This window comes from Carassius auratus, unplaced genomic scaffold, assembly GCF_003368295.1.
Source record: "Carassius auratus strain Wakin unplaced genomic scaffold, ASM336829v1 scaf_tig00011459, whole genome shotgun sequence".
Taxonomy (NCBI): domain Eukaryota; kingdom Metazoa; phylum Chordata; class Actinopteri; order Cypriniformes; family Cyprinidae; genus Carassius; species Carassius auratus.
This window is the reverse complement of record NW_020524202.1, coordinates 1-18,559: the sequence shown is the minus strand read 5'-3', so window position 1 is coordinate 18,559 and position 18,559 is coordinate 1. Positions and strand designations below refer to the sequence as shown.

The 18,559-nt window shown below is 39.4% G+C and overlaps 1 protein-coding gene across 1 annotated transcript in view; it reads left to right on the top strand.

Moving 5' to 3' along the window:
* Positions 1 to 13,590, top strand: part of LOC113073146 (slit homolog 3 protein-like) — a gene marked incomplete at its 5' end in the record, with an annotated part of 28,341 nt that extends 14,751 nt beyond the window's left edge. The window contains 8 exons of the mRNA XM_026246017.1: positions 107 to 270; positions 1,301 to 1,425; positions 2,808 to 2,905; positions 6,094 to 6,233; positions 8,503 to 8,596; positions 9,659 to 9,796; positions 11,370 to 11,604; positions 13,417 to 13,590. Coding sequence (XP_026101802.1) covers positions 107 to 270; positions 1,301 to 1,425; positions 2,808 to 2,905; positions 6,094 to 6,233; positions 8,503 to 8,596; positions 9,659 to 9,796; positions 11,370 to 11,604; positions 13,417 to 13,551 — 1,129 coding nt within the window. The remainder of the gene's footprint in view (positions 1 to 106; positions 271 to 1,300; positions 1,426 to 2,807; positions 2,906 to 6,093; positions 6,234 to 8,502; positions 8,597 to 9,658; positions 9,797 to 11,369; positions 11,605 to 13,416) is intronic.
* Between the last annotated feature and the right edge of the window lie 4,969 nt (positions 13,591 to 18,559).

Sequence of the window (18,559 nt, the reverse complement as noted above, 5' to 3'; positions counted from 1 at the left end):
GTGTAGTAACCGGAGAAGTTGGCTTTGTAATGAAGAGTTGAAAAATACACTAGTCTAACGAATCATACTGATAATTTTCAATGCATTTCTGGTTCCTGTGATCCAGGGCTCTGGGTGCGAACCCCCTGTACTGTGACTGCGAGCTGCGCTGGTTGTCTCAATGGGTGAAGGCTGGGTTTAAAGAGCCTGGCATCGCCCGCTGCACTGGACCACCCGACATGGCAGACCGTCTTCTGCTGACCACCCCTCTCAGTCAATTCCAGTGCAAGGGTGAGGATCTTTTCTGTCTTATCTCTTCATAATTAACACATCTGCTGCAGACACATTGAGCCATGGTGCTCATGTGGGAGACACAGGTTTAAATGTGATCTGTGCCATGCACTGGGTCAGTTTCTGCTCTCTTTCTCTCCCTAAATAATATGCTGTCATTTTTCTGTTGTTTCTTTAAGTAAATAATCAGTATGAAAAAAGTAAGCATGAAAAATAAGGTCCAAATCTATAATTCGGGCAGTTTCCTAATTTACAAAAGCTAAAAGTACATAATTGTACCTTATTTAATACAAAATGGTACATATTGGTACAAGTGTACCACCGCAGTTTAGTACAAATTTTTTTTTTTTTTTTTTTTTTTTTTTTGATTGTGCAAGTTATGCATTTGTAATGTCATTGTTTTCCTGATAAATTACATTTTTAGAACAAAACAAGATATTTGAGGGAAAAAAATACTGTAGGGCATGACTTGATTTTATTAAGTTAAGAACAGATTGGATCATGAAAAGTGTACATTACGTACCAGAATGGAGTCAACGGTTTGTGGTTATCCAAAAAGAGCAGTCTTGTTATCAATAACTACATCTTAAAACTTTAAGTTATGAGTTGAGTTATACGTTTTCAGTTCTTTTCATTAACTAAAATAGATAAAATTAGATTTAAAAAAAAAACTTTAAGAACAAGAATTAGAAATGTTGCCTTGAACTGAAAAGTTCAAGTGAAAACTGCACTAAACTAAAAACCTAAAATTGATATAAAATCAAGCTAAATAGAAATATTTACGAAAATCTTAATTAATCAAGAAATAATTAAAACTTAAACTCAAACCTGGAAAAACAAAAGTGAATTCAAAATAATAAATGCATGCTATAACAGTACATAAATATATATATATTTTTTTTTATAGTAATAACATGCACAGAAAATGTGATCAGGTTTGTTTCATGTTGACCTTAATGTCACCTCCATTCACTTTTATTTCTTCTTCCCTTTCTCATTTATACTTCACATTTTGTGTTGTGTGTTTCAGGGCCAGCAGATTTGAATCTGATGTCCAAGTGCGCCCCCTGTCTGGCGACTCCCTGTCAGAACAACGGCACATGTGTGAGTGATGTCACAGGCTCCTACCGCTGCACCTGCCCTTTTGGCTACAAGGTGAGTGAACATCCACCACCCCAAATACAGCACATCCTCATGCACGTGTGTATAGAATATTCCTATGAGTTATGTTCTTCATTACATGCAAGAGAGCCTCATCATCCATCTTCCCGACGCTGAACTCACTGTCTCTGATGTTTCTTGATTAGTTCCTATTGTACTCAGGCTGCAGTTGTTTGTGTAGGGGATACTCGGTGGTGCGACCTTGGCGGTGGGGTTTTGGGCTGTGGCCAAATGCATTGCACGAGATTTGAAGAATATGAGCTGCTCTTCATAGGCAGTTTATACAAAGACAAGCTGCTGTGTGCAATGATAAGTGTGACCGGATGGGAAAATTATAATTATTTATGAATTATTAAATGATCAGATTGCGGATGCATATACGAAAACCAATTGAAAACCCAAGCGAACCAAAGTTTTACATAAAACAGACTCGGTTGCATGGCGAATGTGTGTGTGTGTGTGTCCGGGATGCAGCGCGCAATCATTACCCTTTTGTTTGGTTATGGGATTCCTGTCAGTGTTGTTCTGTTGAAGAACAGATAAGAGCTTAACCCTTTGCACCCCTTACAAGACCGAACCAATGAGCTCTTTTAATTAAAACCGCAGCTCTCAAGGTCATTTGCAGGTGTTCATCCGTCCTCGAAGTAAGTGAAGATTGATTCGAATGTTCAAGAGTACTGAATTAAGTCAAACATGAGACCAAAAAAAGAAGAAGAAAAACAGATACTCAGAGAGAAAGAAAACAGACATATGGGCCCTTTGAGGAGAGCAGAGGAAACAGGCATATCTGTGGCAAAAGCCTTTGTCTGAAATTGAAATAGACAGTGTTAGTCACGGAGTTACAGCCCCGGAGTGTAAAAGGATCAGGACAAGACATACATCATCCATAAACCATGATATTAAACTAAACTCGGCTCTGGGCCTGGATATAGAAATAGTAAACAAACAAGACTTTTACATTAGCTGAGGAAAATCTGAGTGGTGCAAAACGAGTTAATATGTTCTGAGTGTTTTTATTATGTTGCTATGTGGTTGCTAGGGTGTTCTGGATGGTAGTTAAAGGTTAAGGGATTAAAACAGATTTCCTAATTATAAGTATGAGCAACAATGACCATAGAAAGCACCACTAATCATTGGCTTTAATGTCCACTCCTTAACCCTGTTTGAAAGGTAAATTGCGGTTAACATTTAAGTTGACATTTTACACAGAACTCATTACGTAATACTGTAGATGATGGCTTTTTATTCCTTTAACCGCTTCACCTTTGAAAGTATCCATCTGATTGTGACCTTTGTCTCAGTATGTAGGGTCAGACATGTTAAAACCTAAGCTCTTTGTTTCTTCATCCATGCTCATAGGCTTTCTCTTTCCTTAGGGTCGTAACTGTGAGATCCCCATTAACGCCTGCATCAGCCTGCCGTGTGTTAATGGAGGCACATGCCACCTCACACCTGGACTGGACGGACACTACAGGTACATTCAGAACTGTAGAAATGATATTCTGTCAGCCATCGAATAGCTTGGAAGTTGTTGGACCTGTGGCCTGAAATGTTGAGTTTTGGTCTGAATGTAGTCTGCACAGTGTTTACACTATCGCTATGAATACAAGTTTCAAAAAGGATATAAATAAGATTTAAAAACTGAAATGATTTGTTAAAATGCACGTCTGGGGAAAATCTGTGTATTAAAAATGTAAAGCTTGTAACACCCCTGGACATTTCAAAGAAGCAAGAGACAGGCAGATTGTTGTAATGGCACAATAAATGTCCCCCGTGTCCTATAAATCACCCAGCAACTTTGGTAATGTCACGTTAGGCCTCTGTTCAATTTTTGTAGGGCAGCCGCTTCACATACAGCAGGAGCAGAGTTGCACAATGACTTAACAAAAAAACAGCAAATGAGCCCAGAGATTTGTGTGTTTTTATGTGTCTGGGGATGGAATATATCGGTTGCTGGCATAGTTTCTGAGAGTTGGCAGCCAGAGGGCAGGGACTGGGTGGAATGGTACAGATGGGTGTGGGCTCTGCTAAACAGTGAGATAAGTTTTACTGCTGTTGCTCAACAAGTCACCATGGAGATGGAGGTTTATCAAACACTGAGACTCAGTCACTGATGGATCTGACCTATAAGTCTTACGGATAGCAACAGGAAGCCAAAACAACAGAGAAAAATGGAATTTCAGCAGGTAATTTGCGGTGGTGTAATTGAAACCAGCTCATCTGAGTCCCAGTGAAGACCGAACCAGAACAGAGTCGAGTTTGAGTCAAGAGTGAGATCAGAAGAGGGTCGAGCCTGATTCAGGACTGAGACCAGAAAAAAATTAAGTCTGAATAATGATTGAGATCAAAAGAGGGTTGAGTCTGAGTCACAAGTGAAAACAGGAGAGATTGAGTCTGAATCAAGACAAAGAACGGAAGAAGGTCAAGTATGTGTCAGGGCCAAGACCAGAAAACACTGAGTCTGAATAAAAATTGAGATCAAAAGAGGGTTGAGTCTGATTCAAGACCCGAAAGACGATTGAGTCTGAGTCACAAGTGAAAACAGAAGAGAGATTGAGTCTGAATCAAGATCGAGATCAAAAGAGGTTTGAGTCTGATTCAAGACCCGAAAGAGGATTGAGTCTGAGTCACAAGTGAAAACAGAAGAGAGACTGAGTCTGAATCAAGATCGAGATCAAAAGAGGTTTGAGTCTGATTCAAGACCCGAAAGAGGATTGAGTCTGAGTCACAAGTGAAAACAGAAGAGAGGCTGAGTCTGAATCAAAATTGAGATCAAAAGAGGGTTGAGTCTGATTCAAGACCCGAAAGAGGATTGAGTCTGAGTCACAAGTGAAAACAGAAGAGAGATTGAGTCTGAATCAAGATCGAGATCAAAAGAGGTTTGAGTCTGATTCAAGACCCGAAAGACGATTGAGTCTGAGTCACAAGTGAAAACAGAAGAGAGATTGAGTCTGAATCAAGATCGAGATCAAAAGAGGGTTGAGTCTGAGTCACAAGTGAAAACAGAAGAGAGATTGAGTCTGAATCAAGATCGAGATCAAAAGAGGTTTGAGTCTGATTCAAGACCCGAAAGAGGATTGAGTCTGAGTCACAAGTGAAAACAGAAGAGAGGCTGAGTCTGAATCAAGATCGAGATCAAAAGAGGGTTGAGTCTGAGTCACAAGTGAAAACAGAAGAGAGATTGAGTCTGAATCAAGATCGAGATCAAAAGAGGGTTGAGTCTGATTCAAGACCCGAAAGAGGATTGAGTCTGAGTCACAAGTGAAAACAGAAGAGAGGCTGAGTCTGAATCAAGATCGAGATCAAAAGAGGGTTGAGTCTGAGTCACAAGTGAAAACAGAAGAGAGATTGAGTCTGAATCAAGATCGAGATCAAAAGAGGGTTGAGTCTGATTCAAGACCCGAAAGAGGATTGAGTCTGAGTCACAAGTGAAAACAGAAGAGAGGCTGAGTCTGAATCAAGATCAAGATCAAAAGAGGGTTGAGTCTTAGTCACAAGTGAAAACAGAAGAGAGATTGAGTCTGAATCAAGATCGAGATCAAAAGAGGGTTGAGTCTGAGTCACAAGTGAAAACAGAAAAGATTGAGTCTGAATCGAGACAAAGACCAGAAGAAGGTCAAGTGTGAGTCAGGGCCAAGACCAGAATCCATTGAGTCTGAATCAAAATCGAGATCAAAAGAGGGTTGAGTCTGATTTTAGGGTTGAGTCTGAGTGAAAACAGAAGTGAGATTGAGTCTGAATCAAAATCGAGATCAAAAGAGGGTTGAGTCTGAGTCACAAGTGAAAACAGAAGAGAGATTGAGTTTGAATCAAGATTGAGACCAAAAAATTATCAAATTTGAGTTAAGACTAAGATTATAAGAGAGTCATGTCTGAGTCTAGACCGAGACCAGAAGTGGGCTGATTTTGGTTAAAGACTAAGACCAGAAAAGGGTTGAGTCTGAGTCCTCATGCTCCCAGCAGGACAAGACCAATAAAATTAAAATATGATTTTGAACCCTGACTCGAGGACCAAGACCATCAAAATATAGTCTTGGACTCATATTCAATGACCAAGAAAATATGGCTCAGACTCAAGGACCAAAACAGTCATGGACTCCAGGAGCATTTTGACTCAGACTCAAATGAGCTGGTTCTTCCATCATCCAGTCACCATTATATTGCTTGTTTTTGACAGAACAAAATGAGATGTTTACCAAAATGTTTAGGCTGCTCTTTTCCTTCAAGAAAGTGGATGGTGACCAGTAGCTGTCATGCTTAATAGCTTAGAAAAGGACAGTCTGTGCTATAAAAGTGAGTCCAGGTTTATTCGGTGTCTCAAGATCTTCTTCCAAAAACCCAATATTCTCAATAAACAAGAACATATAGAGTGTTATAAATTTACCAGCACCATCGTTAGTGGCTGAACTATTGTTACTGCATGTTAAAACCAAAACTCAAAGTGCTCCTGTTGGCTGTGAGCAGTGCACTAATGAAGGATGTTGGATTGACATTTAAAGACCAAACAATGAGACATGAATGGCAACAAATGACACTGTTCTGGCTCCGTCTGGCAGTATCAGGGTGTTACCCAACAGAGCTAAATCACTGAAACCCACAAGTTTCCATTTGTTCTAACATTTGAAGTATTGATCCTTGTCCTGTGCCTTCCCATTCCTCTAGCTGTGTGTGTCCGCCTGGGTACGAGGGCCAGCAGTGTGAGCTGAATCCTGATGACTGTGAAGACAACGACTGTGAGAATAACTCCACCTGTGTGGACGGCATCAACAACTACACCTGCGTCTGCCCTCCGAACTACAGAGGTACCAGTTAAAGCTCATTAAGCCAGACAATAAATGCATTCAGAATGCATTCAGACTCTTTGTTACCATTTTCTTAGTCATATTGCCCTACTTGTCCATCTTAGTCTTACCACAATGAGGCCATTTCTCTGGCAAGACTGCGCCAATTTCATTTATATCCTCCAGCCACAACTGAGGTGGCTAAGAAAACATTAAGAAACCAAAATAATATACATGTTAAGACTGGTAGTGGGCAGTTTTACTAAACAAACCCGTTTTTGACAGAAGTCCTGACCAGGCAGATTTAAAGTTCAGCTGTTGTTAAAACTGTCTGTTTATTTCCACTTCAGATCTGCCAAGTGCTGTCCAGTGGCACCACTGCTCTTGTTCTCTCTTCTTTTCCTCAAAATAGGAAGTGCAACTGCTCCTAGCGGGCCCTGTCATTATAACGGCATTCCTCTTTGCCCACCTCCCTTGGAGCGGGTGCAGTTGGTGTAGAGAGTGTGTACTTGCTGCGGTATAAGCCTGGCCACATCCTTAAGCTTTTAGGGCACACACAGCTGCCCGCTTAAAGAGCACAGTCTTAAAAACTGAGTTTTAAACCAAGCAAGAGAAAAAAGTTATTGCTCAGAGGTTGATCTTAATGGAGTTCTCAGTTACGTTTCATGAAAGTATCATCTTTGGCTCAGAGCTTTCCCCTAAAAGAGGAGGTGCTTTTTTACTAGTCTCCATTTGCTGTCATATTTCACAAAAATCTAATTCGTGATTTTTCCTGCATACAGGAAGTATGCAGTGCTCTTCATTTGTACCAGAATGGCTATGGATCAGACTCTCAACATAGAATATATTTTTTCATTAGTTTCATATAAAAAGTATGTACTGTATTTATGTGGGTGAAATGAAAGGGGAGAAGGAAGGTTGAAGATTTAATATACAGATGATGTTTTCTATTGTTTTAACTTTTTGCCCATAGACATTGTGGGCTTGTATTGTTATATTTTACATTTGTATTGGGGCTTATATATTATTAAAAAAAATCATACATTATTGCTAAATGTTTGAGGATTTTTAATTTTGATACAAATTAACACTTTTATTCAGCAAGGATGCATTAAATTGATAAAAAGTGACAGTGAAGACATTTATAATGTTTGAAACGATTTCTATTTAAAAAAATTCTGTTCTTTTTCAGAATATTAGAATGCTTTCTTAAGGATGTGACACTTCAAATTGAAGAAATGTCTGTTAAATATATATTTAAATTGTAATTATTTGTGATAATATTTCATAACATTGCATTTCACAACACAGTCTTTTTGACCAAATACATGCAGTCTTCTTTTTAGAGCATTAAAAAAAATCAACCCCAAACTTGAAATGTAAAGTAAGCATATACCAACAAATGAAATGTTCCAAAATGTCATTATACCCCAAACAAAGCAAGGCAATTTGGTGCTTCATTCCCTGTTTAATGTTGAATCTCCACACTTTGCCAAAGGTGAAGTCTTCCTTCTCAATTTTCTTTGTATTTCTGCATCTCAGTTTTGTATTTTAACATTTGAGGATTGTTCTGTATTAAGGTCAATCAGCACAAATCTTCCCACCAACATCCAGAATTATTTTAAGAAGCCACAGCTTGAGCTTGTGAGGTGGATGGAGGAAACATCAGCTGTAGACACAGACTGCACTGATTCCCTGAAGAACACTCACAGTTGCTGTAGAAAGGGTCTAGAGGAAATTGGCCTGGCAGCAGACCACCTAAACCTGTCTCAAGGGTCTGAGCACGGAGAGGGTACATCTCTTTCTGAGCTGCTGCTGTGCCATGCAACTAACAACACCAGTGCAAGTGTGCTAGACAGGAAGTGCTGGGAATCTGGTTGAATGAGTGCAGGGATGTGGAGGTTGGATTAGACCCAGTATGGCCTGTTGCAGAGCCAGACATCCTACAGCAGGTGGACGGGAACAGGGAATGTATTGAAGTTTCTGGTTGGCAGTGATTTAGTGCCTTAGAGTAGATCCTGCTGAGCTGTGTGCTCTAGAAAGACTTTGCCATCACACAAAGATGTTTTGAGTTGAGCCTAGAGGAGAAAAAGCCTCACACAGTCTAAATGCTGGCAGATGGTGTGAGGGGCGAAAACACCTCGAGGAGGGTCGTGACACACATGTTGTATATTCAGTCAAAGAGTTGCTTCACCCGTAGACATCAGAGGCCCTGAGTGTTTCAGCATGTGATAAAACTCCGAATGCAACTGTTAGAGTCATCTGTTCCTTCTCTTTGTGTGTCTCTAAGGTGATCTGTGTGAGGAGGTGATTGACCCCTGTCTGCCCGGGTTTGACCTCTGCCAACACGACTCCAAGTGTGTTCCCCTCAGTAAGGGCTACAGGTGAGTGTGTGAGCTCCTCTGGTCAAGACTTCACACAGAAGACAACATGAGCTGCCTGTAATAGAGCAACTGTCGGGTTCTGGGAAGTAGCATTTTCTCTCCGTTAGGAAAGTGAGTTTAATAATTCAAGACAGACCTGTTGTGAGCTCTGAGGATATATGCTTTTCTTCAAACCAACTGCTTACATTAATAACTTATTTTAAAAATAATAATGCTTAATAGCAGAATTTGTGATGGAAAAACTTACCACGATGCTGATGAAATTCATGTGTACACACACACACACACATATATATAAGTGTGTGTGTGTGTGTGTGTCTGTGTCTGTGGGCATGTTTTTGTGTCATATCAGGACACAACTCTGTATAATGTCATGGGTATGACACAGGTATTACAAGGAGAGGGTGACTTAACAAGGAGAGGGAGGACATAACCCATGTCCCCATTTTTCAAAACGCTTATAAATCATACAGAATGAGTTTTTTTGAGAAAGTAAAAATGCACATATTTCCTGTGAGGGTTAGGGTTAGGTGTAGGGTTGGTGTAGGACCATAGAATACACAGTTTGTACAGTATAATAGCCATTACACCTATGGGATGTGTGTATGTATATATATATATATATATATATATATATATATATATATATATATATATATATATATACATTTGAAATTAGTTTTTGTTCTTTGCTGAAAAAAATGTTAACAAACAACAATTATAAATTAATAGATTTTAATTTCAATTAGCAATGCTTTATGGGATTGTAGTTCTTTCAGTCACTAAAACTGGACAGAACATACTTTGTCTTTGTCTACTTTTCATATACTTCTTTGATTGGCTTGGTTTATGTCTTCAACAAATAACTTTTTCCAAATGCTTAAAAAAGCAAAAAGTATTTTGCAAGCAATGTTGCTGAAAAAGTGGGTGGGCACTGATGCACTCTATAGTTGATCTCATTATCACTGCCAAGTAGTTAACAGTGTTTTTTGTTAGGACACCCCCTTTTGCTAGTAATTTTTTTTAACATCTAAACTGTTGTTGGTGTTGTTTTTCCTTCAGGTGTGAATGTTTGCCGGGTTATGTTGGCCAGCACTGTGAGCAGGATTACAACGACTGTCTGGAGAACAAATGCCAGCACGGAGCAGAGTGTAATGACGCCATCAACGGATACACATGTGTGTGCAAGGAGGGGTTCAGGTGAGACTCAGTGTTCACACTCACACGCTTGCATTTCCTTGCACGCAGTATAGAATTCAGTTAAACTGCTAAAGACTAATCCGAACTAATCAATACCATCATAATATTTTAATAGTAATATTATATAGTATATTAATATAAAATCCATTTGAATGTTAATATTTAAGTTTTATTATATTTTAAATAGTAATAATACTTAAATATGAAAACTGTTGACGAATATTGACCATGAAATTTTTTTATTTATTTTTTTATAAATCAATCAATAATCTACTTATTCCTTTTATTCATAATTTCCCCTTTTTCCCTCTTCACAATTGCGTCTGCAAAAGTGAAAGTAGGTTAGAAATCAATCAAAAAGCATGCACATACATTTCTGATAGCTAGGATACTTGCACACCTGTGTTCATTATGATTATGAAAGGCTTGATAGATGATGCAAACATATACACACTTACACACATACACAGCAGGCTTCTGTTGGTCCTTTGTTATATGATAGTGTGTAGTTAAATCTGACACGCACAGACGATGAATAGCCATATGGCTAATTATAACATTAGGGTGTGTGTGTGTGTGTGTGTGTGGCATTGTACAGAAGAACAATAGCTCTCTCCTCAGCATCCCTCACTCCACTACAGCTACTAATTAAGGGCCTGATGGTGTCTTGAGCCCCGCATTAATCTGCCTTACCACCCGTCCTGACACTCTATCAATATTCTAACACTGTCTCCATCTCTTGTGTGAATTAGATGTAAGAAAGAAAGAAAGAAAGAAGTGCTTAAAAATTGCTTAAATTGTTTCCAGTAATATACTATACTAATATAATATTTGGCAATAATATAGGCATTTGATGGTATAAAAGCTTTTATCATTGTATATAATCACAGAATAGAAATGAGTTGCAATTGTTATATTATAACAGGTATAAAAAGCAAAACTATACATTTTTGTGTGTTGCTTTATTGCTTAAAGTGAAAAAGAATTATAGTTTATATGCAATAGGTAATCATTTACAACAAGGTCTCATTAGTAAATGTTAGTTGATGCATTCATTAACATTATGTGAAATTGCTACATTTGTTACACAAGGTATCTGTTAATGTTACAGAAGAATGTTACTATTAGTTAAAAAAATACAACTGAATTTTCTTAGTGTTCTTAAAATGCGTTTGAAAAATCAGAGTGATGTATAATCATTTACAGTATTTGAAGTGTCCACGATTACGATATCATGCATGTTTATTATTACGGTATTATTATTATTTTGTATCGGCACATGTCTATAAAATACTTAATATTCAAGAAGGTTTTCTGAAGGATTGTGTGGCTCTGAAGACTGGAGTAATGATGCTGAAAATTCAGCTTTACATCACAGGAATAAATGACATTTTAACATATATTCAAATAGAAAATCACTTTAAACTAAAAATATTCCACATTATTATTACTTTACTGTATTGTTCATCAAATGAATGCAGCCCTAGTGAGCATAAAAAATGTATTTTAAAAACAGTAAAAAAGAATCCTAATAATTCCAAACTTTTGACCCTCACGCTCTCTCTTTCCTTAGTGGGCTGTTCTGTGAGACTCCTCCACCAATGATAATACTCCAGAAGACGAGTCCATGTGATCAATCTTACTGTCAGAATGGAGCGCAGTGTCTGGTCGTGGAGGGAGAGCCTGTGTGCCGGTGTCCACTTGGCTCCAAGTGTCATAAGATGGTCACAGTGCACTTCCTCGGCAAAGATACCTATCTGGAGCTCTCAGGCGCCAAGATCCGACCACCCATGCACATATCCCTCCAGGTATGCCTGTAACCACTTCGTGTAATGCTTAACAAAGAGTCCCAGATCAGTTTCTGTAATACAGACCCCACATATCTCCCGAACTCACATCTGCTGCCACGAGAAGCGATCTGTCTCTCTGTCGAGGTCTGTTTTCATCTACGGTGGCTGGTCTAAGCCAGCTTTGGCCTCTCTGACATTATGAGAAAGTCACCTCTTGTCCACCTGCGTGAATAATTCTTCTCCTGAGGACATATATTATGGTAATAGAGGTTGAGCCGGCTGTTATCCGTTGCAATCAGGGGCCCTGCGTAACCGCTAGATCTCCTACAAATGATCCCATCTTCACACCGTTGAGAGGGCACACTAATGTTAATTAAAGTAGGAGAAATGAAAAAGAGCTCAGTGGCTGTTTATCTCCTTGTGGACGTCAGCATCTCTACTTTTCGGGTTTCTCCGAGAGGCTTTGTGAGTTAAGTAATGGTGCTTTCGAAAACAAGTCTGACTTTTTGGCAAGAAGATAACATAGACAATGAGGTTTTAAAAAGAAAATGTGCATACAGTATCTATGATTCATGAATGTTTGTTTATTTTTTCTTTAATCACAAGTCTAAAATTCATGCCTGATTTTTTTGTTTTAAAATGAACCAGTTATTTTAAAATACTGCAAAAATTTGTGAAGGAATCCAAATACCATATTCATAGAGTATTACAACAAAAAAAAAACATTGTTATTTTCCTCTAAATATTTCCTCTGTATTTCATTGCATGTATGTTTACTATTCATTAAATTTACATTTAGCATGTAGCTAAATTTAGCATTAAAACAAGAGTAAAGAAACAAGTAATATATTCAAAATAAATGTATTTCACACAGTATAGTTCAAATCTATTAACATAATTACTGATATATCGTTTGAGACTTACTGATATAAAAATTATAATTAAACTTTATTTGGAGTACTACTTGTGCCCAATCCACATTTCTTAATAATAAGCCTAAAATGTGTCATAATGTCACTATTTATTGATGGATATTTGATCTTTGTGTAATAAAAGTCTTTAAATGCAAGATATTTAATGTGTGCCTGAAGCATACTTGCAGTAGTTCCACTTTAGCACAATCATTTATTTTTAAAATGAATATCGGTTTTTGGTCCAGTTGTTGTCCATTATCATAGGAACTGATAAATATTTTAAGTCAAATTAAAGAGAATGACATTCCATCATTGCACTTTCTGAATATTTTACAGCTTTCGCTCTGTTGGTGTTAACAGGCCCTAGAAGGCAACGCTCTCGGGAACTGCAAATATAGAAAAGCAATCAAATTAGGTTGCTTTTTTTATTTCTAGCACTCTTAGTAAAACTGTGCTAAACAGCGTTAATGACTTGGTCCTCCTGTGACATATCCACTGACAGAAACCGAATACAGGGACACATTAACGGCTCATATGCCTCCAGGGTGTGAATGTGAGCAGTCCACTTGGTGTCAACTGATGTGTAGATGGGCTTCCACACTCCATAAGCCATCAACTGCTCTTTTCTTTCCTCTCGTCCTAGTGCTTATATATAAACGTGAGCTGTTTTCCATCACAGCTTGCTCGCAGGCGTTCCATTTGCTGCCCTCGACTAAACAGGGAGTTAAGTGTCAGGCCTGCAGCGGATCTCTCTCGGTGTGCATGTCGTATTGAAATAGTGTGCTTATCACGCACTCTTGATTGTTTTGTACATCCTTCTTTTACCCTTCCACCTCAATCTTCAGAAGCCTTCCTGCTGTTTTCCTTTACTGATCTTTTGCTGTCTCTTTCCCATTACCCCTCTCTTTCTTTGTAGGTAGCCACAGATAAGGACAATGGCATTCTGTTGTATAAAGTGGACGAAGACCCACTCGCCCTAGAGCTGTACCAGGGACACATACGTTTGATCTATGATGTTGCCAAGTACCCCCCAACCACAGTCTACAGGTGAGGTTACGGCACATACACACACTTTGTATGAAATATTTTAAAGAAAGAGACACTATAATTTAAAAAAAACCCTGTAGGGACAGTAGAAAGAGACATCTTTGTACTAGGGATGTGCAATATAGACAAAAAAATCATATCTCTAAATTGTGGGGATTTTTTTTTTTCAATCATGATAATTTTTATGTTGAAACCTTGGCTGGTTTAGGCCTGTCATGGATAAATAAATATGACACTAAAACCACCAGTAGGTGGCAACAATTCCCTGTTTGTATGATTGACTCATTGAATCATTCATTCAAACGATTCATTCAAAACAACTGATTCATTTAGAAATTAAACAGTTGGCTGTCTAAATGACTGAATGATTGAATCATTCAAACGATTCATTCCAAACAGAGGATTATTTGAAAGCAGTTGATTCAAGCTACTGTCTTTATGAATGGATCATTGAATCATTGACTCAAAAGGTGAGTAATATCTTATGAATATAAAAATGGGGTTATGGATACTGAGATTATTGCAGGGCATTTTAACTGCGTTCTAGTTGGCATCATCATGTTTTTTTTTTTTGTTGTTTTTTTTTTTTTTGCATGTATTGTTTAAACAACAGTTATAATATTATCACAGATGATAAATTTCCCACATCCTAACCTTTGTACCTTATTTACCTCTAAAAAAAGCGGTCACTCTAAGGTACTGCTATGAACCTTTTAAGTGTAGGTAAACTACAGAGTTGTCTTTTAAAGGTAATTCACCACTGACAAGATTGGCTTTCAATAAAACTTGGCTGTGTATCAGTAAAAAGGCCATTTTTTAATAGGTGCTACATGAGAAACAGAGAAAAAGCGCTCTTGCCAAAAACACCCATAATGCACTGGGCTCAAACCGACTGTCCATTAGTGGGAATACAAAATGCCTTGAGGTGAAAGTTCATTAAAATGGACTTAAATCTAATTCATAAATAGTTATAATATAATACATATTATAGACCTGCTGTTATATATAATATAATTGAAAATGGTTTTACCCCATATTTGTGTATACTATGTATATTTGTGTTAATTAGAGCATTGCATTGTGAACTACAACATGCTAACAGCAGAACCAGTTGCAGTGTGCCTCACATGAGGAATGTTATTTGTGGCTTCCTATGTAGAACATTCCAAATTAGTCACTTAAGAAGTTCCATTTTAGTTACGAAGCTCTCTAAGAAATCAGCTGCCTCTGTAGCTCACCAGGTTTTGTAACAGACCCACAAACACAATCACACTTCTGTTCTACACAGTCAATAAACTCATACAGCTAGCTGTTTTTGCAGCACCATAATCTAAATAGACATATACCACTCTAAATTATTTCAAAACATCAAACATACACAGTCATTCATCTTCCATAAAAATGACGGCCCCCTGCTCACATCCAGAACAGTTCAGGGTGAAAAAGCTGCATTTGCGGGTAAGTTTGCTCACCGTTCTCAGGGAGTTTGAATCCCTGTAAGCTTGTGGCACATCATAAAACCATACAGGAGGCCTGGGTTTACACGACATGCTTGAAGCAAGCTCTCACCGGGTTCCCATGTGAACGCTTCTGTGCTGCAGCGCATGGTTTCTATGCTCACTGGAGCCCTCATAAACACAGAGCTCTTAGCCCTCACCTCCTGCCCTTTCAGCAGACAACAGACTTGTTGAGTCTGGCGTAGATTGTGCCTGACTCCGGGCCTGGTGTGTCACTGCGGATGTCATTAAGCGAGCAAGGCTGTGTAATGGGTTTCAAGAGCCCAGATTCAAGCTTTCAAATCCAGTCTGCACACAAACCCAATGACACCGCACAGTTTCAAAGCATTTCGAGATAGAAATCGGTGTCTTTGTCTATAAAGAATGGGTATGTGCCATCTCTCAGAGTCTCTGGCATCTTTTTCATCTGCGTCTGTAGAAGTAGAGCGTGAACATTTGTGACTGGCAGCTGTTTTAGCAGGCAGTAGATGTGAACAGCGGTGAGCTGGGTGCTCAGGCCGTGTCTGCCTTCTTGATGACTTTGTATTGATCCAGTGCCTTCTGTTGCTGCTGCAGAGGGCCACTCTTCACTTCTGCCTGCAGCAAGGGCTGAATCGATTGCTCTATGAGGGAGACACAGCATGAAAAATAACGTTTCAATCAGATTCCTTGACTTTGTGAACTGAGAATACATGCACTTAATTCCAGTGTCTCTAGTAGTAAATGCAAGCATGCATTTAGAGCATTTTTTTTTTTGGAAAGAGATAAAAGGAACAGACTATTGTTTCAAGTTGCAGCCTTCATGGAATACACCAGGCAGCTACATTCTATGTAGTTAACAGAGATACAAGAACAGCTTCTCCTTGAAAGGAGAATGAACAAAATCTCCAATGGCATCCTTAATTTAGCTAAACCCTGCTTAAGAGTTGTGTTTTCAGGGCTGAATAAAAGACGGATACAGCTGTACAGTTGTCGGGCTACCGAGGGTGTGCTGTGGGCGGAGCTATAGAGTCATGAGCATGCAAAGCTTTTGAGTAGCAATCGCCTGCAAGCTTTGAAATCGACACAAATAAAACGAAGACAAAACATTTATTGAATTAAACAACGGCTAATGAATTAACATATGAAGCACGTTGATGGGTGTGCTCTTCACACCTCTGATTGCTGTTTGCACGCTTTTCCAGGAGAAGTGCCCATATAAGGAATTACACCTTTTATGATGTCATACAGGGTCATACTTTACAAACTTTTTACAAACCCTGAAGGAGTGTCTTTTGGCACAAGTCATAAATTTTTGAGTCATGTTTAGCGTGAGAATCCAACACTTGAACAGTGTAAATAAGTCAGAATGCATGAAATAGCATTCAACATCCTGTTTAAATTAATATGCAGTGGTGTGACTAAATGAAGGGAAGTTTTGTTGCCAGGTCCCTGCTAAGTCCAAGATGTATCATGGCCCTCACAGTTAATCACAGATCCATGCTCACCCTCTAATTATCTTGTTTTCCCCAAGCGACGTTGTGCTGTGTGGCTTTGGCATATCTTCACCCTATTGTGTTGTTCACGTGTGAGGAGAGGAAGTGCAAGGAGAGAACACGTTCTTCCATTTCAATTTATAATATTTGGCATTGGCACACCCGGGTCTGGCGAAACGTGCTCCGGAGTTCTCCATGTCATAGTTAGCGTTAACAATGTGTAACCAGACCTAACAGAGCCAGCTGCTCAGTTTGTAACCCGTCCTACGCCGCAACACTTGGACGTGGGTGCAGCGTTTGGGCAGCTCCCTTGCTTTGGTTTTCCCCACCATGGAACCTAGAGTTTTTGAGGCTGTGGTTGGAGCATTCCTGAGCCGAGTCTGGTTCAGTGGCTCTCTGCGGGTGCTTGACTTCAAATGTGGAATTGGGTCATAAAGACTCTGTGGGGCGAAGATCAGAGCAAGATTCCCACACCATCTACAGGTCTTGCTCAGCTTTTCTTACACCTCATCCCTGCTGAACTTCAGCAAGAGATCCCCAGCAGAAAAAAACAAGAGTTGGGTTTGAGGGAAAGGGCGGTGGGAAAGAAGACAGCTCGGACTCCAGAGAGATGAAGAACGACTGAGAGCCGACGAAGAGTGAAGGATACTTATCTCTGCAATGTGATCCTGCCTTGATGGAAGGTGTGGGTGAGGGGAGGGATGGAGAGACTGATAAATGCACTGGGGAGGAGAGCAACGGAGGCTGTTAACTAGCAGTAATGCCTCATTAGCATGAGATGAATGCTCGGGCCCATGCAGCGTGTTAATGCGCTGCCCTTTACTAAATGTCATGCTAATCTGAGTATTAGTTTAGGCAGCGGCATGGGCAGTTCCTCAGCAGAAGCGGCGGTTTGTGGAAACATTGCAGGAAATTGAATGAGAATGTTAGCATTCCCTGCCCCCAGCTTCTCAGCGTGTGCTTGCCATCCTGCGCCACGCCTAACCACAGCTCTCCAAATGCAGCTAATGTTTTGGCATGTCAACCGGGTTTAACACTGAGCAGCGCTAGGGGAACAAGGAGGGGTCAGGCTATGTTTTTACGGCCTGTTTTCATTTCGCCCGAGATTTGAGTTCCTCTGCGAGCAGAATGTTTTGAATGGGGGGGGGGGGGGGGGCAATGGTAAATTCAGCCCGAACCGTGATGGGACATGAAGTAAAGTTCGTTGGGTTTGGAGAAGAATAAATGGTTGTGGTGTGCTAAGTCCGGCTTGGCTAAGTGCGACAGCGCTAATGCAACAACAGCAGAAAGCACAGTCGAAGCTGAGGGGATGCTTATGGTAACAGGTCCACACACAAAGTTTAATTGTGCTCAACATTTACCTTTAATGTAATTAAAGCTTAAATGTTAGACATCATTAAGTTACCCAGAGTGAAGATTTAGTCGCATATGCCAGTGATTTACTCGCATTGTAGAGTGTTTACTGGATAAATGTACACAGCTTATCAGTGTTTTTTCTCAAGAATCAAACCAAGACCTTAACATTGCTAGCGTTGCTCTAATGTTTGTGCTTCAGGAAAGCTACATATTCTCAAAGGATGAGACCTTATTCCTTGCTACTTACAAGTGTTTTGATGCTACCTGTTAGCTTCAATCCATCTGTAGAGTAAAGCTAACGCTACTTGGTTACACCCCGTGATATATCAAACGCTACATAACCACTTTTAGCAATTCACGTTCGAGAAGGGCATAATTGACTTCACAGCTGCATTACTCTTACAGTAGCTCAATGGTTGTGCGGCGTAACTGAATCTGGAAGATGTAAATATGTCTACAGTTTTTCTGATCTAGATAACTCTCCAAGTCGAAGGAGCCGGTAATAGTATGTATGTGTCATTTATACCGCGGTTTCGCTCGAGGAAAACGGAGTATTTTATTTTCAGCTAACAGGAAATTGACTGCCCCTCGTGCGAGAAGGGTGACATGAGGTTGCTGAAATCTTCCATGGGTTTCCTGTTTTTTTTCTTGAGCTTCGTAATGAGCTGCTTGAAGCTAATATGTA